At 46.2% G+C, this 24,227-nt stretch overlaps 1 protein-coding gene across 1 annotated transcript in view; it reads right to left on the minus strand.

Annotated features, from left to right (window-relative positions):
* Window positions 1–20,828, minus strand: part of CASQ2 (calsequestrin 2) — a 35,002-nt gene extending 14,174 nt beyond the window's left edge. Inside the window, exons 1-6 of the mRNA XM_009556991.2 lie at window positions 20,350–20,828; window positions 6,413–6,497; window positions 4,833–4,933; window positions 2,561–2,672; window positions 1,035–1,108; window positions 438–568 (exon numbers count right to left, since the gene is read on the minus strand). Of these exons, the coding sequence (XP_009555286.1) occupies window positions 438–568; window positions 1,035–1,108; window positions 2,561–2,672; window positions 4,833–4,933; window positions 6,413–6,497; window positions 20,350–20,583 (737 nt within the window). The 5' untranslated portion in view covers window positions 20,584–20,828. The remainder of the gene's footprint in view (window positions 1–437; window positions 569–1,034; window positions 1,109–2,560; window positions 2,673–4,832; window positions 4,934–6,412; window positions 6,498–20,349) is intronic.
* Window positions 20,829–24,227: the final 3,399 nt, after the last annotated feature.

Genomic DNA, 24,227 nt, shown 5'->3' on the forward strand with positions numbered 1-24,227 from the left:
CACCATGAGAGGGATATACCCATTGGTGAGGCTGTTTTGGGGGAGGAGAGGGCTGAACAGAATTGGGATTTGGCTTGAGAGGCCTTGAAGAAGATCATCTTCTGTACAGACCTAAATTAAAAAGCATGGGTAAGTAGGACAAGGTTTCTGCTCCCCGTGGCCTGCAAACCTCCCTCCTCCTTGAGGAAGAACTAACCAGGGAGAAGGAGGAGGGAAGCTGTGTTGTCACAGCCCCATGGTGCTGATTGTAGCACAGATACCTGCATCTCTGGGATTGGGAAAATACCAGCCAAAATTTGAAGCACAGGTCAGCAAATTGCCGAAAAGTGGTCATTGTCCTAATTTTTGCTGAGAGAGATGCCCTTGAGGGGCAAGATTCTGAGGACAGACACATCTACCTGCTTTCCATGGCCAGGAGCATCCTGCACACTACGTACCTTTTGTGCTCATTCACAAATTCAACCAGCTCCTCTTCTGTGTAAGGCTTATCAGGGATGTGAACAGGCTCATCCATAAATGGTTCATAGAAGTCCACCTCGTTCATCTTCAAACCTAGCTTCTTGGCAACCTGTTGCAGTACAAATGGTCAGAGGTGAGTGAACCTGATGTACCTCTTTGCTTACCCAGAGTCTCTCCCACTGACAGACCTGAGGTCAAGGTTCTTGGCCTCTTTCAGAGCAGGTAGTCTTAGGGGTGGCCAACAAAATAGGAATGGATCTTTCCATGGTAGAGACAACTGATGCTCTCTGCACTACTGGTCTCAAGCACTGGGGCAGCACAAGGCTAGAGTTACGGTCCAGCAAACCTAATGGGGCTGGTTTCCAAACCCAAATTAGGACCTGCCTCCACACTGCAGAAATGGCCTTTTATCTTGTGACGAGGCCAAATCCAAATGCAGACACCAATACCGCAAATTACACTAACACCAAAACCAGGAAGCTAGAGACAGGTATTAAATCTAGTAACATCCTGAGCTTCTGGAAAACAGGTGGTGGTGTATGTGAGCCGCCACAGTTAGGTGCATGGATGCTTACTCCTTTGTCAAAGGTGGCAAAGAACTTGATGTATGGCTGGAAGTGTTCAGCAGCTTCTTCAAATGCCTTGTAATCTGGAAGGAGAAAAGGGGAATGCAGAAAAGATTCATAGACAGCTGGCCGCACTATGATCAGCACAGAAAGCATCAGGGAAGAACAAATATAAATTATTGCAAAATACATCAGATGGTGGCACTATGTTTCTTCCACCCTCCCAGAATGTACAAGAAAGGATCATTTCATGTGGAGTGAGCAGAACACATCATGCAGCCCCATACTGCTCAGGAAAACTACAGAACCTGGCACACCATGCTTAACTGGGTCTGAAATTGTCAGCCTTGCAAAGCAGGTCCAGGAACTGCAACTCCAGTCTGTTGACAAGGGTGTTTGCTGCTGCCTTCTTGCAGAAGCAGTAGTTCAGCCTAGGAAACATATGGAATTTCTCCAGCATTAATGATTGCTGCCATTCCCTAAATATTCACCAAGCACAATTAGGCACGCTCCTTCTGCTGCAGGAGGAGGCAGAAGGAACGAGTTGTGGTTTTACTGTTACTGGTATCAGGTCCTCAGCTGTGGTCAGGAAGGATGTTCTCACCCTGGAGGGAGCTGTTCCCAACAGTTATTTACCACCTTTCTTCAAAACACTCACTACAGAACAGCATTAGGGAGGGGCACAGTCCTGCTCAAGCTGCCCTGCAGCCCATTTTGAACTAGTGAGAAACCTGAAGGGAGAGGTGGATGGCTCTTCTGGTGCAGCAGACCTGGTGATATGTTGATCATTCAGGTAGGAATATCTGTCTTTTTGCTAAAGGCAAGCCAGGCAAGCCTTAGAAGTGTGGGATCCATGCTGTCTTCACCACACTGTGAGCAGAGAGAGCACTCGGGACTAGCAGACAAGGCTGCTGGGGCTTTCTGGGAAGAGAACCTGGTGAGTGTTTCTCAAGGCTCGTGAACACTGACCATTTTCCTTGTAATGGTCCCCAAGGGCACCAGACCAGCCTCTCCTCAGTGTTGGGGTTCGGTGAAGAGAAATAGATCAGTGTTTCTGCCAGGCTGCCCTAAGGCATCCTGCTTAACTGCTGCTTTATGTTTGCCATGATAGTATTTAATGTGTGTCCCTCTCCCTTTATTTCCCCCTCTGTCTTAGTTTATTTAACTTTTTATTTTCACTGCTCATAATAGGGAGAGCTTTTCTCTCTTTATGTGCTCACCCAGTGTAACTGTAACCTCAGCTGGTTTTGTGTGAGGCAGACATTTTATTTCAAGTGATGCTGGATTATCACTCCCTTCTACAGCCAGCAGATTGATACCTTGCAGAAGGATCACTCCTGGTGGAGTAGGAAGAGGATCATGCATAGCAACAGCAGAAACTTGCCTGCAACCCCACCTCACCCTCCAGCAACTTTGGCGCTGTCACAAGCTGATGTACACCCCTAAGACCCTTAATGTTCATGCAGAAGAACTAACACCTGACAGCAGCACCCCCAGCCAGTCTCCAAGCCCCGTGAGCAACATAATCATCTTACGTTCAGAGTCTTCTCCTTTGAAGTAGCCAATGAGTTTGATTTCATCATCAATTTCATCAAAGGCCTGAAGCTCCAGCTTGTTGTTTAAGATCTCCACAGGGTCTTCTAGCAGCTGCCATGACAAATGCATTTGATAACACAACAATTTGCAGCACCAGCCTATGCCTGACAAAGGTTTGTCATTATCAGCCAAAGTGACTAGAAAGAAGTCACCCAATTTCTCTGTTGCTGGAAAACCCTACTTAGTGCTCTCTGCCTTAATGTGAGGGAACCAAGAAATGCATACCTTCAGACAGGGCCATTGGTAGGTTCACTGGATAGGCTGAAGCATCAAGAGGGAAACTGAGAGAGGTCTGGGTAACGCATGCTGAGGGACATGTTGTGCTGAAAGGTAGGGGGTTGCAATTGCAGCTGGCTTTAGTGAGGTTAAGAAAATCTAGGAGGTCAGCAGTTGAAAGGGACCGGTATGGGGACTGAACTTCTCTGAATGATGGATATATTTGTTTTCAAGTGTCATTTGCTGGAAGAGGTCATTGCAAAGAACTTGCTTTTGGAAAACATTAAAACCAGCATGCTAGAGGGTGACCAAACAATGTTTTGGAGCAGTGGAAAGTCTGAATATGAATTTTCATGGCTGATCCTCCTATGCATAATGGTTAAATGTATACTTTGGGCCCAGACAAATCACGGTGAAGCTGGAAGACCTGTCTGCTGCTTCAGCCCATCATTAGTCCAGACTTTGTTTCATTTCTCTTAACCAGATACTGCTAGTGAAAAGATTTGGTCTGAATATTTTTCCCAGGAATACGGGTGTAAATCAGGTGTGGTTTCATTAAAAAAAAACCAAAACACACAGGTAGACCACTGTACAGACTACAGAGGAACAGAGGACTTCTGGGATTTTTTTCCTCTGAGATCAGGCGGATGAGCCAGCCCAGTTGGGTTTGTTCCTTGCTTTGCTGGGTATTTTCCCTCTTGAGTGCAAAAACATGCAAAGAGATATCCTTGCTCTCTTCCTTTACTCACAGAACATGATTTTTTTCAGCACCACACCACAAAACACAGTGAGCAAAGCCTCACAAAATGCCTTTTGATGCAGCCTTTGCAAGTGGTGTTCCAGTGTGTGGCTGTACATTTTACTGAACGGAGAGCAGTGTGTGTAGCTCCCTGCTCCTGTACTGGCCTGAGCCACAGGAACCAGGGATTTCAATGGTGCTGGGGTTGCAGCAAATCTCTGCCTTGCCCATGGTCCTCCTGGGTGGTGCAAGATGCCTGCTTTTGTCCCTGAAGACACTTGAGTGTGTTTGGGCCACAATATCTGATTCATGCAGCCACAGATGCATTGTCATAGGACAGTGAAGGTCCTAGAAAGGTGTTTCTCTTCCCCAGCTGTGCCTTTGACCACTGACACTCCTGCACTGCAGATGACAATTTAGGCTGAGGTCCTGCTACCCTGGGAAAATCCCTGCCAGCTCCACTGCTCGTCTTACCTCCCTTATGTGCTTTATTGCATGGCTGTTTATTAAGGGAGCTTCATTTCAAAGGAAAGCCAGGCTACTGCAAAAGGTTTCACTACAAAGCAAAGTAATAAATAATAAAATGTAAAGAAAGAGAAGTGCAATGAGCTGATGAGACAGTCAGCATCTCTTTTGCATTTAGGCACAAGGGTGAACACGATATATCTCAAGAGCACTAAGTCCTAGGCTCTTCTCTAACTTGTGGCAGTGCAATTCAGCAAGTTCACTGTAGAGGCAGGAGTACACTACGTTGTTTGTGCTGTTGTGTCTAGAAATGGGCAAATAGTTTGCAGAATATTATTTTTCAATTAATTGAGCTCTTTCTGGTTGCTCTAATAGAATATTACTTCTTGGATTTATTTTTTTTAAATAACCCTTCTGTTTTTTTTAAAAAAAAAAAGAATTAAAGATTTTGCAAATGCCAAGTGCTTGCATGCCAGCTTGCTAACTGAGGTGAGTGACTAGCAGTTAGTTATGTGGAATTGTTGCTTGATTCAGTCAAATACTGCATAAACAGAAAAGAGAGAAGGACATCTTTAAAATAGAAATGTTTGGTGGCATGTAAAGGTATCAGCTTTCCTGGGAACTCATGGTCAGGCAAGTATTTGGGAAGCTGGAAAATGTCATCTCTACCAGTGTGTAGCAAACAGGGATGGAATTTCAAATAAAGATAAACCAGTGTGTTTTAGCAAAGTGAGTAATTGCAAGGTCTTCTCTAAGAGGGTTTATCTAACTCTAAGCTTATCTGTGCTTACATCCAAGAGGAATTCCACCAAGACATCTGCCGACAGTTCCCCATCAAATTCAATCAACCGCTCCTCCTTAAAGACGTAGAGGCTTCCCTCTTCAACCAAGCCTGAAAGAGGGAGGCAGGAAACATAATTTGGTCAACATGTCAGTAAAAAACATTTTTAGGACAGAGTATCTAGCTTGTTATTCTAGCAACACCTCCTGGGAAAACACAATTGCCATTTCATTGTGTTGGTCCAGTTAGAAACAACCTGAGCAATCTCCTGACTGATACCTCACGATACAAGGCCTGGTCCTCAGCCATAACTTGTGTTAGTTTCTTCCCAAATGTTGAACTTTTTGTTCAGGTCACAGTTTGGCCTCAGTTGGAAAGAGAACTGAGAACTTGTTTGAGCTTGGCTAAACTATATTGCAGGAAATACTGGGCTGTAACAGCTGTCCCAGACTGGAACAACCTGACACTAGATGGAAAATGGATTTTGATGTGTGCTGTGTTCAGCCCAGAGAAGGCTGAACTATGGGAACATAATCAGTGAGCTGGAAGCCAAAGCGAGCTTCACACTCTTTGCAGCTTAGCTAGCCTTGGCAAAAGGTTTAGAAACCTATGGTAGAGATGCCACAGGCACCAGGCTGGCAGATTTGAACAGTATATCACTGGACTGAGAGCTGGGTGCCACAGCGTCTCAGCAGAGGCTCCATAACCAGCAGCACTGAGCTTCTGCCATGCATGATAGCAGGGTACCACAGGTCAAGGTGGTGGGTAGTTGGTTCCTTCTTGGAGAGGCAGAAGCTCTCAGCTTTAATTTAGCTTCCACAAGCAAATTTAGCCCCTAATTTAGGAAATTACAATCCAGTACAGAGTCCAGTATGTTTAAAGAGTATGCCCTTTTGTCTAGTGGTATATTTATGTGCTGTTGTATTTATGTGCCATAGTATTTCCATATTTCCTTGTTGGCTAAAATATGAAAGAATCATCAGCTCTTGATGATTCCTTGAAGCTCCTGGAAGGTAGCTTTTTCCAGAGGTGGGCAATGCAGCAACATTTCACCTTTATGGTAGGTTTCCTCTTCTGTCTGCAGAGCACATTGGAGAGGGTTGGCACCTGGCTGCCAACCTACTGCAAGGTTGTGGCTCCCCCATTAGTAGCTGTGGGTCACTCTGCCACGGGACTGGTGACATTTAGGTGTCTATGTAATGTCTCTGTAGGTTTTAATTCTGCATCACTGTGTCAGACTTGTCTCTGTGCAGGAAAAGCACAGACTTACTCCATGACACCTATTTACAGTTTCTGCCTAGCAGTCTGTGAGCTTCTGCCCTGTCACGGCATGGACTGGCTTTCTTTTTCACTTGGTTTGGTTTTGTTTTGGCACTCTCAGCCAGGATTTTTTTGCTGGAAAGACACTGGCTCACCCCTTGGATCCTCACCCCTCAATTTGATCTCATCCATGTTGGATGCATGGTCAATCTGTAATTGCCACTGTCACCCTCCTCATCCTGGTGACAAAGTTTTGTCTGTCCTCGCTAGAGCTGCCTCACTCCCACACTCTCTTTAAGCAGTTCCAGAGATATCATACATGGGACTCACCTAGCTTTTTGGCAAGTTTGGCATCCTTCTTGGAGTCCACCATCCCAAAACCAATGCTCCTGGGCTCCAGGACCTGAGCTGCCAGCTGTGGGAGGAACAAAAAAGCCCAGTGTTAGCGGCATTAACACCACAGGGTAGCTAAAGGGCATCATGCCCTGCTGGCATGACACAACAGTCACAAATGACCCATATTCTGCTTTCAGGCAGCACCAATGGGTGGGATGCGTCACATGCTGTCTCCCTGCTGAGATAACGTTGCCCACGGGTCACAAGGATTGGATTTTTTCCCACTGTGTCTCAGCACCGAGTTTGTTGATGATACCACATTCTGCTAGCTGATGTTTGACACTTAGGCATCAAAAGAAGGCTCCTGGCTGAATCTTGAGCACCAAGGCCATGGACCTGGCTAGGAGAAAGACCTGCGCCACTGACATAAACCAAAAACGCAAAGTAAAGGCTGCCTTCTCCCTTGTGTCTGGTGGCCACCAGTGGGGGACTTTGACATGTGAGCACTGCAAATAGTTTAGTTCTGGAAGTGCTTTGTGCCAGGCAGCAGTGGCTGCAAACAGGACTGGATGCAGGGCACTGCAGCTTCATTTTTCTTTTGTATATGTGATGAGATGGCCAGAACAGACTGCCAGCAAAACAAAGCAGAGGGTCTCCTGGCTTTGCAGAACTGGACTCTTCTATGAAATTCTTTAAGTCAGGCCTCCTGTGCAGGCTTCAGTCACCCTCCCAGTTCCTGGCTCCTTCTTTTCTCTGCAGAAATGAGCCTAATCCCAGCAACACTCATGTTTGACTCCTTGCAGCTTTGGAAACCACTGCTCCCTCTGTCCCCACCACTTTTGACGAAGGGGCCTCTTGAAGATATCGAGTTCCTGCCTGTTTTGTGAAAATAGATATGTGAGGAAAGGAGAGACGCTCTGCAAGTGCCCTGTGTTGAGAGCAGCGCTGAGTGAGACCCTGTGAATTCCATATGGGCTCTGTAGAGATGCAGTAACCCTGGGAAATGAGTCCCCTTACTCACCAGATGGCTGACTTAGCCCTACCACAAGCATGCCAGAGACCCTACAAGGCGATAATGATGCTCTGAGATTTCTAAGCAGCTGTAAGAGCCACGTCCTCTTCCCTCTCCCTCCCAGCTTCACGGATGTCTCTGATATTGATGGTCTTGCTCTGCTGCTCCCAATCCTGCTGAATGCGAGGGCGGAGAGTGGAGGGAGGCAATGGGAACAAGGGATTGGGAGCCTCTGGGACAGGAATGCACCTACTAGGGCACAGCTTCCTGCACTCAGTAGCTGGAGGCTGGAAGGTGGTAGAGAAAAAGCTGCGGCTGGAGGGATGGTAGGCTGATTTATGAGGAACGTTCTCTCCCACGACCCGTTTTGGCACACCCCCTGGCCTCAAAGTTGGTTTGAATGTCACCCAGCAGCACTGCCCCCATGGCCACATGGCCCCTTGGCTCCCCTGCTATAAATAGCCTCTGCCTGTGCCCAGCCACTGTGAGAGCAAGCAGGAATTAAAGACATCGTGAAGCAAAACTGGTGGGGCAGCCCCCTTTCCTGAACACTGGGTTGTCACAGGACTGGCCAATGCTGGCACTGCCCAGCCCTTCCCCAGAATCCTGGGGGAGAGAGCAGACACCTTGGTGATCAGGGTTCCTGGGCCTTGCTTGGGCAAAGGGGAGTAATGGAGACTGTGGTTGTCTTCTTCCTTCCACCTAATACGTGTTCCCAGGCCTGTCCTGAAGCCTTCTAGAAGGATGTATTCTCCACCAGCCATCACAACAACATGGCACCATTACAACCGCGATCCCCTGTGCACCTACTGTCCATTTGTCTTTAGAAGGAAATGCTGCTATGTAAGGTGAAAGAGGTGCTTGTGTAAGGCAGGAATCAACGCTCTTTCCTTGCTCTCTGCCAATGCTTTGAGATAATGGTGAGGCTGCACGTTCAGGGCTTGTGCTTACAGGGGATACTGTCTGAACAGGGTAGAGTACTGATCCATATTTGCACATCCATTGACAACAGGGTTTGAACACTGGTCCGGCTCATCTGTCATCTCATCTCCTGGCTCAGGCTACTGCCATTCATGCTAGAGCACCTGAGAGCAGCTGGTACCCAATAACATAGAGAGGGATGGACACGTCTTGTGAGTCCCATAGACATCTGCAAATGGGCAGTGATGGGAGAAGCTTTTTTCTTTTCTCCATTACAGGGATCTGCATTTACTGGACAAAGCAATGGAGCCTGTAGGTTCATCAGCTTTACAGGATATTGTCAGCAAGTCCTCACTTGTTGGCAGTGATGTAGACCAGTAAGAGGTTCCTCAGAGTCAATGTTTGAGCCTCTGACTGCACTGTTGGCAGAGGTAAAGCACAGAAAGCCCATGGGAAGAAGTCTGTCCAGTCATATACTGTCCAGTCCATACTTGATCTAGCTACTTACCTACAGCTATGTTAGCCATGTGCTGGATGAAGTCAAGGCAGTTGAAGCCAAATAATTCTTGATTCCTGCACATAGGAGGTGGTTAAGGTTTCTCGGGGGTGTTTTAAGAAGCTTATAAATGTGTAGAAAAGCTGCAACACCTGCTGCAGACAGGTGGCTGAGCATGAGCTGGGATGTTTGCAAGAGAAGAGGCATTAATCAGGAGTAATGTATGTCAGCATGCAGTGTACACAAGGCAGTGCTTCAAGTGGGATGTGGGTGCAGCCATGTAGCTGTGAGCATGGGAGCTTGCTGGGAATGAGTAAATGTGTGAAGAAAATGTGGGTGATGGAATGAAAGCCTCTGTGTGAGACTGTGGGAGTGTGCACTTCATTAGGGCTCAGGAGGCAAAAAAGGTCACAGTAATGCTGGAGGTGTGCCTGCCAGCATGGCAGGGCTTGTGTGACTGTGTCTGGCAAAACTGTTTCTAGGAGTGACTGCGAGTATAAGCACTTGGTGATGTTCCTCTGAAGAAGCTCATTCTGAGAGATGTGCAACAGTAGTATACAAGAGTGTGTTCCCGTGGAGATGGAGCTGAGAGCTAAGCAAGGAGCCTGCCCCCTTTGCTGGAATTTTCATGCTAATAAGATGAGGTGACTGGTACAGCCAGTACCCATACGCAGAGCGCTGGGGTCCTGCATCAAGGAAAACTTTATGCGTGACACTCTCAGAAGCTTTTTCCACGTGGCAGCACCCAGAAGCAGGAGACCTTTGCAGAGTGTCACTATCTATGGTGGCTTTTTCAAGTGCAAGTTATGCAGGGGCTGGCCATTGCTCCTGACCTTGCTTTCCCAGTTTTCCAGAGCAGCAGGTGAGTCTGACCAGTCCTTCAGTGAGGTTGTATTCCCACACCTGTGTTTGAACCCAATAAGGCAGCAAAATACAGAGTATGCCAGAGGCATAGCAGCTTGGCTTGTTGCCCTCTGCCCATTACAGTATCAAGCACCTATATATCTCCTTACAGTATTTTCTGATTCCATAATGCTAGTGGGATTTGAATGCAGATAATGTTTCTAATCTTGACAATCCTCTTGGCTCAGGACCTTGGGACAGAGGCAGCTGTAATGTAAGAACACAGCCTGTCCTCCACCCCCTCTTCTTCCTCCTCCCTTTAAATTCATATCACTTGAAGTCTTGGCCAACCAGAGCCCTTGCCTTTTTTTTCAGCCTCTATAGAGAGTAATTTAGCTTCAACAGCTGCATGGAGATATGGGGGGGGTGGGGGGTGGAGAAACTATCCTGGAAGAACTTGACCTACCTGGTCATACAGTCCCTGAGGTACACCAGGAATTTCAGGCAGGCACAGCTGGTTGAGAACATGAGCAAAGACCCCAGTAACTTGTAAGCTCTTATCTCATGCATATTTTGCAGCCTTCCTTCCATGTATATGAAGACTTCGCAATACTTCCTTGCCACAGGATCACAAGCTGTGTCCTGTGCAAACTTCGGAAGAGGAAGTGGGAGTTTGGAACCACTCCTATTTTCTCTTGTTTCCCTTGACAAATGGCCATACTTGAATCTGGGTAAGTGTAAGGGAGAGCATAGCCCTCTGGGATGTGCGAGAAGACCCAGCCCAAAGTGAAGCCTGAGTACCGCCAAGTAAGCAAGCACCACCTCAACTTGGACAATGTCAACAGTTACAGGAAATCTAAATAACAGAGATGGAAAGAAACAACTCCCAGACAGAATATCTCAGCTTCATGCCTACTATATCCTATCTGAACCTAAGTGTGATGCTGTCAGGTTTTGGGAGGTTTAAGATGACCCACAGAGTCAAAGAAGCGTGGGCAGTAGGTCGAGGGAGGTGATTCTGCCCCTCTATTCCTCTCTTATGAGAAGTCATCTGAAGTATTGTCTCCAGTTCTGGAATTCTCAACATAAGAATGATACGGAACTGTTGGAACGGGTCCAAAAGAAGGTTACAAAGATGATCAGAGGGCTGGAGCACCTCCCATATGAAGACTGTCGGAGATAGTTGGGGTTGTTTAGCCTGGAGGAGGCTTTGATGAGATATTATAGAGACCTTCCAGTACCTTAAGGGGGCCTACAAGAAAGCTGGGGAGGGACTTTTTACAAAGGCTTGTAGTGATAGGACTAGGCGCAATGGCTAAAAACTGGAGAGGGGCAGATTTTGCCTAGACATAAGGAGAAATTTCTCCACGATGATAGTGGTGAGGCACCGGCACAGGTTGCCCAGGGAAGTTGTGGCTGCCCCATCCCTGTAGGTGTTCAAGGACAGGTTGGATGGTGGGAGGTGTCCCTGCCCATTGCAAGGGGGTTGGGACTAGATGATCTTTAAGGTCCCTTCCAACCCAAACTATTCTATGATTCTGTGATTCCTAAATCCTACATTATAAAGCAGCAGAACTGTTCCCAGCTGCCTGACCATGTTCCTATTCCAGCTGCAGACAACACTGATTGTTCCAAACCTTACACTTTGCTGCTAAATGGCAGACAAAATCCAGAAGAGAGGGTTACAAGTCAGGGTGGGAGGAGCGGGTGTTCTAGCATGGTCAGTTTTTCGTTATGGAGTGATAGTATGGGTTTGTGGCCTGGATTTTCTTCCCACTTTTCTAGCACCTGTCAAGAGTTCCCACAGGCAGTAAGGTTCATCTTCCCCAGCTGCTTAGGTTGAGAAGCTGGGCACCAGGGACATTTGCGTCTGTCTGTGAGAGATGTCATGAGTAAATTTCTCTTAAGCACAGGGAGCCTTCTGCTTCCCTAGCTGGCCACAGTGGAAAAACTAAATTCAATAATGCAAAGAGGAGAGAAACAGGAGATGTTGAGGGAATTGCCTTCAAGCAGTCTATAGTTCTGTGCTGTATCTGTGCTGCTCTCTATAAAGCTGGAGTTTATATTGATTTTCAGAACTTGGTTGATTTAATGGTGATGATTTCATATCCCAAAACGTCAGGATTTTTATTTTCAGAAACAGGGGGAGGAGATGGCAAAAGTCTAGGGTATTTCCCCAAAAGCTTTGAATCCTTATGGCAGACTCATGCCTTCAAGCTTTGGTTGGCTTCTCTGTTCAAGCTGGTGGGAAGTCTGTTGGACAGCAAAGGGGTATCTCTCTCCTTCCTAATACTGTTGTTTCTCCTCTAACATCTTCCTGCACGACCCACCAGCAAAGTTTCAGGTTCTTGCATAACGCAGGCTGCTGAATTAGGGCTTCTGAAGCATTGTGGGACAGAGGCCTGCTGAGCTGCCACTAGAGAAGCCACTCTGCTGGCAGTGAGGACCAGGGGGACCATGCTGGTCCCATCGTTCTGCCCTTTTCTACCACCTGAGCTGCCTGGAGAGGCTGTTTATTGCTGAACCTGACCTCCTAAGGGGTTACTGCTCTTTGGATTAAAAGGCAAGTCTCCAAATATGGAACACCCAAAGGTCACTCTGGCTGAGGTGGCTTTCACAGGTAACACTCCAAGAACTCTGCCTGGGGCCTTTAATTGCTGTGCAGCCTCTCAGCTCGATCAGATATACGATGTGCTCTTTGGCTGCCTCCCTAAAGGTTTTGCATAGTTAGGGCTGTATTTTTATCCACACTAGGCATCCCTAATTTTAGAGAGCTGTAAGCCAAAGTGCAACCTCCCAACCAGCCATGAGCTAACCGGGGCTGATGCCCATGCCACCAAGCACCCACGGGTGCAAGGGCCACCTGCTGCTGCTGCTGCTGGCCCGTGCTTGCTGGCAGTGCATCACAGATGTTTTGCCAACTCAGCTGGGCAGCTTGCATGCCAAGCAAAGACCAGAGCATGCGTACATGTGTGTGTGTGTGTGTGTGTGTGTGTGCTGACCCAGGTCATTGAGTCGGGGATGGTCCCTGGATGCCACATCTCTAAGCTCCCCCTTGACAACACAGAGACCAGAGGCACAATCTGGGGACTGTTCTCAATAAAAATAAGGCCACTGCTGCCTTGTTGTCTTCTTGGCCTCAGAGAGGCTGCTTTGAAACCGAAGGCTGGATGCTGCTGTGAAGCCGATGCAGGACACAACCTGGCTCCTTTCAGTATGTGCTGGAGGAGGGAAGAATGCTTGATATTCAGCTTGTTCACCTCCGCAGACCAGATCATTGCCCATATCATTCCTACGCCTCCAGCTCCCAGGAATAAGTCAGATTTCTTGAGTTTCTGAGCAAGTGGGTGTAAGCCAGTGCCTCTGAAATCCTGGAGATCCCAGGATGTTGCAGGCAGGAGCTGGGACCTCCCACCCTGCATCCATAGGAAGGATGAGAGGCCAGTGGTGGCCTGGGGGAATGGAGGGGTCCTTGAGACAAGAAGGGACTTTTATCCAAGGAGTGAGCAGAGAGAAATAAGAACCAAGGAAATCTTTAGAAACACACAGCCCCCTTTGCGCAGGGTTTGAAGTGTCAGAGGTCTGCTAGCTGACGGCAGTCTGTTTCCTGCCAGGGCTGGACAGCCTTCCCAGAAAAAGAACATATCATAGTACGGCAGCTGGCCTTTGCCAAAGCTGTACCAGAGAGCATGCAGGAATGAGCACCATCAGCACTGCTTAGCAGGGAGCGTTGGCCGTCCCAGGGCACTGCAGAGGGGAGGAGCAAACACCTGCTCTGCAGCCCACCGAGGGATTTGTGTTCTTCACTGCTTGCTCTATTTCCTTGGGCAAGGTTTTTTCTCATGTATGTAGGTAAATCCCAATGTGCAAAGAAGTTTTAAAAAAAAAGAGAACATGGACTTTGCCAAGTCACTTCTTTCCTAGGCCATGGATTCATTGTCTGAGCGCCTGTTATTCAGGGACCGAGGTTGCAAAAGGACACCTCTGGTCATCAAACGTAGCACTGTCACAACGTGGTCAATGTCCATTTAAAATTTGTCTGGCTGTTCTCCCCTTGACATCTTCCTCCTTTGGTGACTAGAGACTTCTTAGTTTCCAGACTTGGTTTATTCATAGCCCATTTGTCCTTAGGCTTTGTGCTTAAATAGCTCTTCTCCCTCTTGGGTGTTTATAGAGAATTATCGTATCCCCTTTCCATTCTCTCCACAAATGAAGCTCAGACATGAAGGAAGGACAGTCACAGGCTTTGATTAGTTTGGTTTTAGATGAAGGGCACTGGCAGAGCAAGTTCTGGAGTAAGGTCACGGTGGGCGAGCATGGCATGGCCCTCCGTACCCAGTCTGCCTAATAGAGCGACAGCTGCCCCATCCCGCAGGCAGACTCCTGAGAAATGTCAGGGTCCAGGGTGGAGAACATGAAATGATAATTAAAAATACCACACACGTCCGCTGAGTAGGCAAGTGTTAGGTCAAGCTAGTCCTTTTGAGGTGCCTCACTCAGGATGGGGCAAAGGCACCTTGTTATACAAAAGAACGTGCCTCCCAGGAACCAGAGCAGCAGGAGAGGGTGGGAAACCCTTGCTGGCACTGTTTTGGGAATATGACTAGTATAGCAGGATGGGCTCTTCAACATTTTTCCTTAACTGGACTTCCGAAGGGAGGGATAACGTGGGAGTCTCCATGAGTCTTATGGTCTTGCATAGCATATACAGATATTGTCTACTTTCCAGCTGGACAGCGAGAAGAGCTCCTCACACCAGGGCCAAGAAAGCCTGCAAAGGCCAAGCAGGCTTGCAAGCGAAGGGTCGGCAATCAAAGTCAAGCTTGCAGAGGTCTGCCATGTCTCCAGGTGACATCTGCATAAAAGCTGGGTCTCTGGATGAAACCAGCTTGATTCTCTTTAGATCCTGGGATTACAGCTGGTGTCTGCTCTGAGAACTGCTGTCAGTACCCTCTGATCATACTTTAGCAGCTGAGAAAGGGGCCTTTCAAAGAGCAATTATGGCACTGGAAGTGGGGTCTTGTGCTAGATATGGCTCATGCAGCCAGTCCAAACTCACTGCTGTGAACCATCAGAGGGACTTCAAAGAATCTGGGCAGTAACAGCTAAAGCAACTGTGGAATTTTTTTCTGCTACAATTATGCAGAAAGTCTAAAATCACATACTTGTCCCTGGACATCATTGTGCCCATCTGTGAAATGGGGAGTACAGCATAACTTCTTTTGGTGACTGGCATGTCAATGAGTGAAACCCTCATAAGTGTTACTACTAAAAATCAGCATTCTTTCCCTGCTGGCTACTGATGAGTTGAGACCTACTTACATCATCTCATAAGACAAAGTAATCAGTGCACAATTTTTTCTTTTCTCTTACTTCCTAGCTTATTTTTGCACTAACTTATCTGTAGTGGAAGGCACTGCTTAAGTAACCATGGAAACCAAACCACCTCTTTTATTACAGGTATGTACAAGGCACTTGTACTGTAGGCTTCTGCACATACCTATCCAGCCAGGTGTATCTCTTCTTTCACCTCTTTACAGTTTCTGTGGCACTCAATGAACATAACTTGTATCACATTTACCCAGCCCAGGAAATTGTGTCTCATGTACATACACATTTTCAAACAAAAAGACTGAAATTTGAGTCTGTGAAAAAAATAGAGAAGGATGTTTAAAGAAAGAGTTTGGATTTATATATATGTTTATAAATACGGTTATATTTATATTTACATTTACATTTACATTTACATCTGTACTCTACTTAGAGACAGGGATAAACTAGAATCTCATCTGCTCGTTCCTATGAATTTCTGGGATAAACTTCATAGACTTAAACTTGTTAAACTTTTTTCTGTGTTGCATCAGAAGCAGAAAAATGCTTTTTGTTATATATTACACGGCTCTGAGTTCTCCTAGAAAACATCTCTTCTCAAGATTCAAGACCATGTGGGTGGAACTACTCCAAAACCAGCTGAGCTAGCACCAGTTTTTCCATCCCAAGTTGGAAGCTGCAATAGTTTCAACACTTGAAAATAAGTCCTTGCTTGCAAGTTTCTCAAACCTGAACACAAGTTAGCTGTGAAGCGCTAGACCTTACACCCAGTTTAACCTTGACCTTTTACAGGACTCAAAATCTAACTTTCATTCTGATAGCACAGGTAACTTCTGACTGTGGCTGGGCCCTAGAAGGAAGATCTCACGCAAAGTGATCTCACAGACTCAAATCCCCATGTTCATAGAAATTTTCTGTTCTGTTGTCATTATTAGAGGCCAGACTGATCCTAGACCTGGTCTGGAAAGGCAGAACCGCATCCCTCTTCTCTTACTTCTAATCAAACTTCTAATTATACAAGGGCAGTTCTCCTTGAATTTACAGCCCAGGGACACTGTTGCATTGAAGGGCCTAAAATATCTGGGCTTGATGAACCTCTTTTTTTAAGGATATTACACATGCACACAGATGACAAAGAATGACAGAGGGGCCAGGACTGAATGAGTTTCAGCAGCTGAGAGGGTAATGGAGACCATGATCTACATTGCAGGCAGCCTACTATGGTAGTGAAACACCCTCAGTTGCTGGAGAGAGCTTCTCAAGTGCAAAAGGAAAGTCCCTAACCCCACTGCTCATTACCTGCTGGAAGGCAAAATTAACCTAATATTTAGGAGACCTAGGAATAAGAAGGAGAGGGAAGAAAGTCTGAGAAGTGGTGGTATGAGACAAGACAGAACATGGTAGGGAAGCCACAGAGGTGAAGAAAATCAGAACAGATATTTCTCAGCTTCACTGCTTTAGTAACTTCCTCTTCTGACCCTTCTTCATTAAAGCTTTTTCATTTTCTTCTTCACTGTTCTTACCTTATGGGGCATGTGGGGCTCTTATAAACAATGCCACAGAGCAGGAATGGCTTCTGTTACCTCCAGGACTGCCTGGTTCACCCTCTGCCGCTGCCCTTTATGGAGGCTTTTCCCCACTCAAGCTGCAGGTACTTTTCAGTATGCAGAGTAGAGTCATAGGAGAAAGGCAAGAAAAGAAGAGCCCTTTAACCGGAGATGTGAAGCAGCCTATGCTCGTGTGGTTTCTGCCCTGGGTTGTCTTGTTACAATCCTTTCCCAACCCTTTTCTACCCTAGCCATAAAGCAGTAAGCAGCTGTACCTCCAAACATTGCTTTGACTACTTTCCTGATAGACTAACTTAACAGCCCCCAGTTGAGGGGCTGGCACTGCCATCCTTGGAGCTATTGCCATGCACAAATGACAGTGCAGAGGAAATGCTGTTGCTCCCACAGGGGCTCAGTGTTACGCAGACCATGTTTCCACCAGGTAGCACCCAGCAGTGCAGGTGTCAGGAGTTGTCAGGACTGATTCATGATTGTTTTTCACTTTCATTCCTTTTCTAAACTGGAAATGGACCCTGGGCTGCATGGTGACAGTTTCCAGTATGCCTGGATGTGTGGAGCTGAAGACCATGTGTGCTGTCTCACTGTAATATTAGCTTTCCTATCGTATCACATTCTCCTCAGTCTACTTTTTGTAGTTATGCTTTCATGAAGTCCTTAAATATGTACTTAAGTTTTCTCATGCGCTGTCAGGTTTTCAGCTTCATTTTGTAAGGATTTGAGACCCTTTATGATTCTCTTCTCTCTCTCCTCAGGTCTGTCTGTCTGCCTTCCCTATTAATTTTTCTAGCTCTTGGTTCTTTTCAACCAAGTTTTTCGAAGTCCGAGGTCTCAGGCAAAATAAAGTTATTGCAAGCTTCATGAAGAGTAAGGACTGGAAGGGAAGAGAATGAAGTGCTTTGAAAGAAGGAAATATTGCTATGTGAGCTCAACCCCTGTTAGACACCAAAGGACTAAGGCAAGAGAGACCCTTGCCTGCTCCTCACTCATGGGAGAAGCCCCAGTCAGAACTTATTACTGATCACAATCTACGTATTTCAAGAAAACCATGCTGTCTCTCTCCTGTCCTTTTCTGGGTGTCTAAGATATTTCTTCAGGTCTTTGGTCCTCGGAATTACAAATTTCTTATAAATATATTATAAATAAGGTGCATGTGGGAGAAACAGAAAAGGTGGACTCTCTGGGGGCTTTCTGGACTTAAGATCCACTAAGCCCATTCCCTCTCATGTGCACACACACTCATGTTCACCAGGTAATAGGGTGTAACCATGCAGCTCAGATCTCTTCTTAGCTTTATACCTGTCTGTATTTCAGATGAAGGCTATCTGCTGTTCCTAATGTCAGAAACTGGTGCTTCCAGTTATTGAAGCAGCATATCTTGTGAGTCAGAAGGTAAACTCTCAGTACAGTAAAATGGAAAAACATGTGGTTCTTCAGAAAGGCATTTTGCTGCAGGTAGCGCTTGATGCCAGGAACCCCTCAAACTGGCCAACAGGGAATAGAAAGGGCTGGAGTGTTTGCCTTTTAGATACCTTATTTCAGGCATGAAGGACCTTCAGCATCCATAACCCTGAGCCCCCTACTGAAATTCGACATACATTCACTTTCCGAGTGAACTATTCCCAAGCTTGGCTGGAAGGAGAGTCCCTGTCATTGCTCCTGTGTCTACTCACTAGCTCACTACTCTGAGTACCTGCTCAAATTATGGGAGACCTGGGTTCAACTGCTGACTTTTTCCAGGGAGATCAATCTCAGGCAGTTCATCTCCTTGGTGAGTGGCTCCATACCTCAGCTACTGAGCCGCTGCAGCCATTTCTTTCCTTCCCCCTGTCCTGGTGAACACACAGTGAAGTCTCACAGCTGGATGAGCGCTGGCAGGGAGATTGAGAGTGAACCCCATGACGCAACGTTATGGTTTGTGGTGAGGCAAGTGAATGCTGTCATGAGAGTGAGAAGATTATAACCTGCCTTGCCCACTCCTTTCACAAGTGCTCCCATGGTTCAGTTAATACAGAAACCAGAAGCAGTAGCACCCTGCTGTGCTGTGCTCTATGCAGGATGGGACACATCCTATCTTCTCTGCTGCCTTCTGAGACCTTTTCCCTGTCTGAATCCTTCAGGTGACAGAGGCAAAAGAAGGCTCAGACTGCAGATTGCTCTTGTAATTGGGCTGTCAGATTGCTGCTGCTGCTGCAGTTCCCAGTCCAGGCACAAGCTGTGAAACTTCAAGACATGCATTGAATCAGCATTGCAAGGGCTTGGGAAATTTTGAGGTCAAAGGCACAAGTAGCTGAGCATTAGTGGACCAAAGCACTACAATTATGTAAAGTTTGTCGCCGATCTAATCGGTCTCTTGCCCAAGGTCACGTAAGAAGTCGATGGCAGGGAGGCAATTGGAAATCAAATCACCACTCTTAAACTAATGTACTCACTGCTGAATCAAATCCTGCAAAATAAAAGCTTTAAGCCAGATTTTATTGTAGTCATCGCACCCTTGATATGGCTGATTGTTAACATGGGTATAGGTGTCATGGGGACTACAAGTGACAGTATACAGCAGATACCTGCTTCTGTCAGGTTTCTATAAATATGTATTTAGTAACCACTTGCCATCTATCAAACATGAAATAGCTATCCTATTAAATAAGAATACAATTGTACTACAAAACATCAACATTTCAACTGGAGTTCCAGCATTATTTTTTCTTTTCATTGCTAGATGTTATTTGATCGTTCACCTGGAGCAAGTAACTGTTCCTGACAGGTGAATAATATCTAGTTAGCTTTTGAATCTTTCTTTTTGCGAGGCTTGCTGAGAAGATCAGTAGACTTTAAACTTGACATTGGACTTTTGCAGGTCCTGCCCTTCAGCAAGTGTATTTTCTAATTCACACTTGCTATACTCCTAGGGATGGAATGTATTTTCTCTCTGGATCTGATAAATAAAGCTTATGTGTTTCTTCTGCCACTCTCACTTTCTTTCCAAATGTGTCTTATATTTAAGAGGGAATATTTGTAAGACCCTGGTAGGAAACAATCACCTAATAATTCAGGCTTGTTGTTATATGATTCCCTAGATTACAGCTACTCTACAAGAAAGAATTCTATGAATCTACTTCTCAGTTTTTACCATGACGTATTTTACTGAGGATGAATCATTCTTTCACCAAAGAATTAATAGCAGGTTTTTTCCAGCACAGAAGTGAATGGCTGCATTAACAAGCAGGTACAGACCGATTCCAAGCAGGTAACAAAGTGTCAGAAGAATAAAAACGGATTTAATCCTCCACCAACAGGGAGCTTCTGAGATGGAGAGGTAGGACACCCATTTGCAGTACAGTTTGGGAAGAATTTTTGGCTAATCATTTCTAGAGGTATAGGAAATGGGACTGAATAGAGAATACATGAGGATACTGGCCTGCACAGAATGGGAGAAGATCTACAAATTTTAAGCTATGGACGCAGGTGTTTGCTGAGATTTGGGAAAGCTCAGCTCCGAGCTGAGTTTGCATTGCTGACGTTTGTGAGATTACTTGCTATTGCCTGGGTTTCAGATACACAATCCAGAAAGCCCATTTCCCAGCAAACAACTCAGAACAGCACAAAGAGGCTTTTTTTCCTGGGCTTCACAGAACTCAAGGGCTAACTCAAATCCAAGTAAACAAACCCAAGACCTTTTGACTGTCCTGTTCCACAGATTCTCTCCACAGCTCCAATCAATGTTGTGGTATTAACCCCAGATGGGACGTGCAGCAGTGCTTACCTCCAGGACCATCTCTGTCATCTGGAACTGCTTCTGGGAGACCTTGTCAGAACTCACAGGCTCATGGAAGAGCAGGCAGAGCATGTCATACTTCTTCAGGGCCTGCTTGTAGTTCTTCTCGTTCAGGTCGATCACTCGGTCTTTCCCATCATAAGTGGGGAAGTTCAGTCCCTCTTCTGCCTTGCAGCAGAAAAGCAGGTAAAAACCTGCCAGGATCCAGCAAGTCACCTTCATAGGGGAGCCCTTGGAGTACAGCAGAGGGCAGGTAAATGCCCCCCTCCTTCTTAATTTGAAAAGAGGGGTAGACCAAAGGTTCCAGGTGAAGTTCAAACCGAGTTTCTCCTTCTGTTGCCTTCCTAGTGATCAGCCCAAACACTGCAAAGCTGGTGGGGAGCAGCAAACCTTGCTGGCCTGGGCTCACAACAAAGAGACAGACAGGAGAAGCTGTCAGGCCAAGCCCTGGATACCTTACATAGCTGTGTCCAGCTCCCGTGTCATTAGGAACTCCATTTTTAGGAAGCAGTTGTTTCAGGCTAAAAATAAACCCTGCAATGAATAAAAAGGACAGATATGACACCATTGAGGGACTTGCTGGCACTCTACATCCTCTCAGAGAGAGAGAGCAAGCAAGAGTGACGGTGTGGAAGATGTCGATACTGGGTATATGCAGGCGGGATTTGCAAAGGGACAGACTTCACTTGTACAGGGAACTGAGGCACAGCCCGTCCTACTAGCTTAACAAAAATAGAAGGTATTTACTGCATTTTTAATAAGGGTATCTCTCTCTGTAACCCCTTGGGCATCATAGTGATTAGGCTTTGGGCAACAGATGTCAGATTAAACAGTTTCAGAGCCTATCTTCACTGCTAGAGGAAAAGTCCCATTTCCTCAGCAGCAAAGGAGGTGAGCACTCCTGGGATTTTCTCCTCCTCCTCCTCCTGCCTGAGGCATTGGCTGGAGATGCCAGCTGACATTCAAGCTCTTTTCTGAAGCACCTTCTTTCTTGCAGGGTACTAGGTCCTAAATCACAGAATTATAAAAACAATGAGGTTGGAGAATACCTCTAAGATCACCAAGTCCAACCGTCATCCCAACAACATCAAGCAACCTAAACCCTGTTCCCAAGTTCCACCTCTACACATTTTCTGCACAGCTCCAGAGAAGGAGACTCTACCACTTCCCTTGGCTGCCTGTTCCAATATAATCCCAAAGCAGAGGGCACCTTACGTTGCAAACTCACATGCTCACAGCAGTTACCGAGCCCCACACACTGCTGGCGAGTGGTTAAAACCTTATTGTGCTAAGGGGGATGGAAGGCAGGACGCATGTGTCCAGGCTAGTGTCTTGGGACAGGAGGCAGGGCACTCCTCCAGATGATGGAAATCTGCCATCATCACTGTTCGCCTCCCTTCCTTGGCCCTGCCTGCAGGCCTGGAGCAGGTTTTTCACAAAAACTTGTTGCATTTCCCAGCAGGCAGTCCCACGTATTCCTTCCTCTTCATTTCCCAGGAATGGTGACCAGTTTCCCTTTCCTGTGAACTCAACACCAGTTGCTGCTTTGCTGCATCACCTACACCATGCTGCTGGAGGAGAATGGCAGTTTTTCACCTCTTCCCCTCCTCTGACCGGGGTGTCACTGCTGCCTCATGACTGGCAGCAACAGGCAGATGGAGGCAAGCCAGTTGGCTGCATGTCAGCTCCCAGGTTGGCGCGGATCCACTGGAGAAGGCATGCTGAGGGGCTGGCAGAGAAGAGCTTGAGTCTCAGGCCCCTGCCAAAATGATGTACAGACAAGTGTCCTTATCAGGCCTCCTCCTTGCGTGTTGCTCCATCTCAGCATTGCTCCATCCATGCCAGAAAGGAGATGATTCCTTTTGTTGGTGCATGCAACTCTCATCCCAGCTAGCTGCTACCATTTAATTGTATGACTGGGATTACTTTAATATTTGGGGTGAAAGGCGAGTGTTACTTAGAAACTACAGAATCATAGAATCACAGAATCATTTAGGTTGTGAAAGATCTTTAAGATCATTGAATTTCATTGTAAACCTAGCACTGCCAAGTCCACCAATAAACCATGTCCCTGAGTGCCACATATAAACATCTTTTAAATACTTCCAGGGATGGTGACTCAATCACTTCCCTAGGAAGATTATACACATCTCCTGGCTGACTTGGGAACACACATCACCCCAGCTTTCACATCCAGCTTGAAAGGCCCAAGACACACTGACTGAAACTCTGTGGGAAAGAGTTTCCAAGTCTGTCTTACTTCCAAAACCTCCTTTAAGTTTCTGCTCATGCCTTTTCAGAAGTTAAACCTTTGCCTGCAACTTGAAGTGCTAACGAAGAAGCCTAAGGAACGTGGGTAGAAGCCAGAGCAAGACAGCCTCAGAAATGCACTCTCTAAGAAGCCACCCTTCAGGAGTGGTCATTTCTAGAGGGAGAAGGAAGAAACCTGGATGCATCTGGTTGCTTTTAATGAGAGGCACAAGACTTAAGCCACAACGGTTGTCTAGGCTTTTGCTGAATGTTTAGACTGTAAAATGCACAACTGAACTTGTGGGATTACCAGACATACATCAGGCTGGTTGGTTGCCTTTGAATTACCCTATGGGTTTGGGCTGCAGAGGCAGACTTCCACTGGCATCAGTGTGTTTTAAATCAGGCACACATCAGACAGGGCTATAATACTGAAGCGTTCAGAGCTACTTCAAAACTGGTTTCCCAGGCTTCTGCCCTCCTTTTACTCCTGTAGATTTTCAACAGTTGCTCCAATTTCACACCGCTCAAGCTGTTTTTGAGGTTCTTTCTCTTTAGTCTGAATAACTTTTTAATCTGGCTAAAAATAGACACAATCAATTTTCATTTTATCCTCTTTTCACTATCAAAAAGAAAAAGGAACAAAAAGGCTTTTTATTCGTAGAAAGTGTTGCCTTATTAGCCCCTTTACATCTATTTTATCTGCCCATGGCATGAGTAGCAATGATCTGTGACTGTTAGGCTTCACCTCTGCCCCAAACAGAATTCCTCCAGCAGACCCACGCTGGATGTCACAGTCACTGGAGAGTACGTCTCTCTCTCTCCACTCAAAGCATCAGGGACATTTTGAGGCAGGCTTACTACTAAGAAAAGAACAATGTTTAGACCTCATGAATTGGGGAACCTGAGTTTTGTTGAAGACTCATTTCTATGGGACAATGATGAAAGGTTTCTGTGTACCAGATCCTCCCCTGTAGAGTAAAAGCAATAGCAGTTCTTCACAGGAGGGAAGGATGAGGGGTAATAAAGAGCTTTTCTATGAAAATTTGGATTTTGCATTCACAGATTCACTACAACACTTTGTGTTATCTTTCTGCATAGTACAAGGTCTTCCTGATCCCATTAATTGCCTGTGGTTGCTACACATCTGTTTCTGTGACCAGTGCCATATGAGAGAATGATATGGTCAGCACCGTGTCCTGGGACATTTGTCCTTCAGCTCATTCCCTGGCAAAGCTGGCATCTGTTAGTCTCTGATACAAGTTGACTGCAAGGCTTGACCTCTTGACCCTGACTCTTTAACCATATTTTAGTCTTGCCTCTAGAAATCAGTATGATGCTCTTCCCTGCTGAATCACCTCACCATTCACCTGAAAACTCTCTGAGAAATGAACTAAGGCTCAAAGCCCATTCACCTGGGTAGATGCCCACGTTGTTCAAACAGCCTTCAGAACTGGCCTCAAAACTTCAGGCAAAGAAAGAGAGAATTAAAGGAAAATCTTGCCGTTGGTTTATCCACTATTCTAAGCTCTTTGGGGTATATTAATTGAGCAAAATCTTGGCTGCAGGGAATTAGGTTGCAAACCCATCCCTGACATGCATTGAAGTGGGATTTT

The sequence above is a fragment of the Cuculus canorus genome, chromosome 1 (assembly GCF_017976375.1).
Source record: "Cuculus canorus isolate bCucCan1 chromosome 1, bCucCan1.pri, whole genome shotgun sequence".
Classification (NCBI taxonomy): domain Eukaryota; kingdom Metazoa; phylum Chordata; class Aves; order Cuculiformes; family Cuculidae; genus Cuculus; species Cuculus canorus.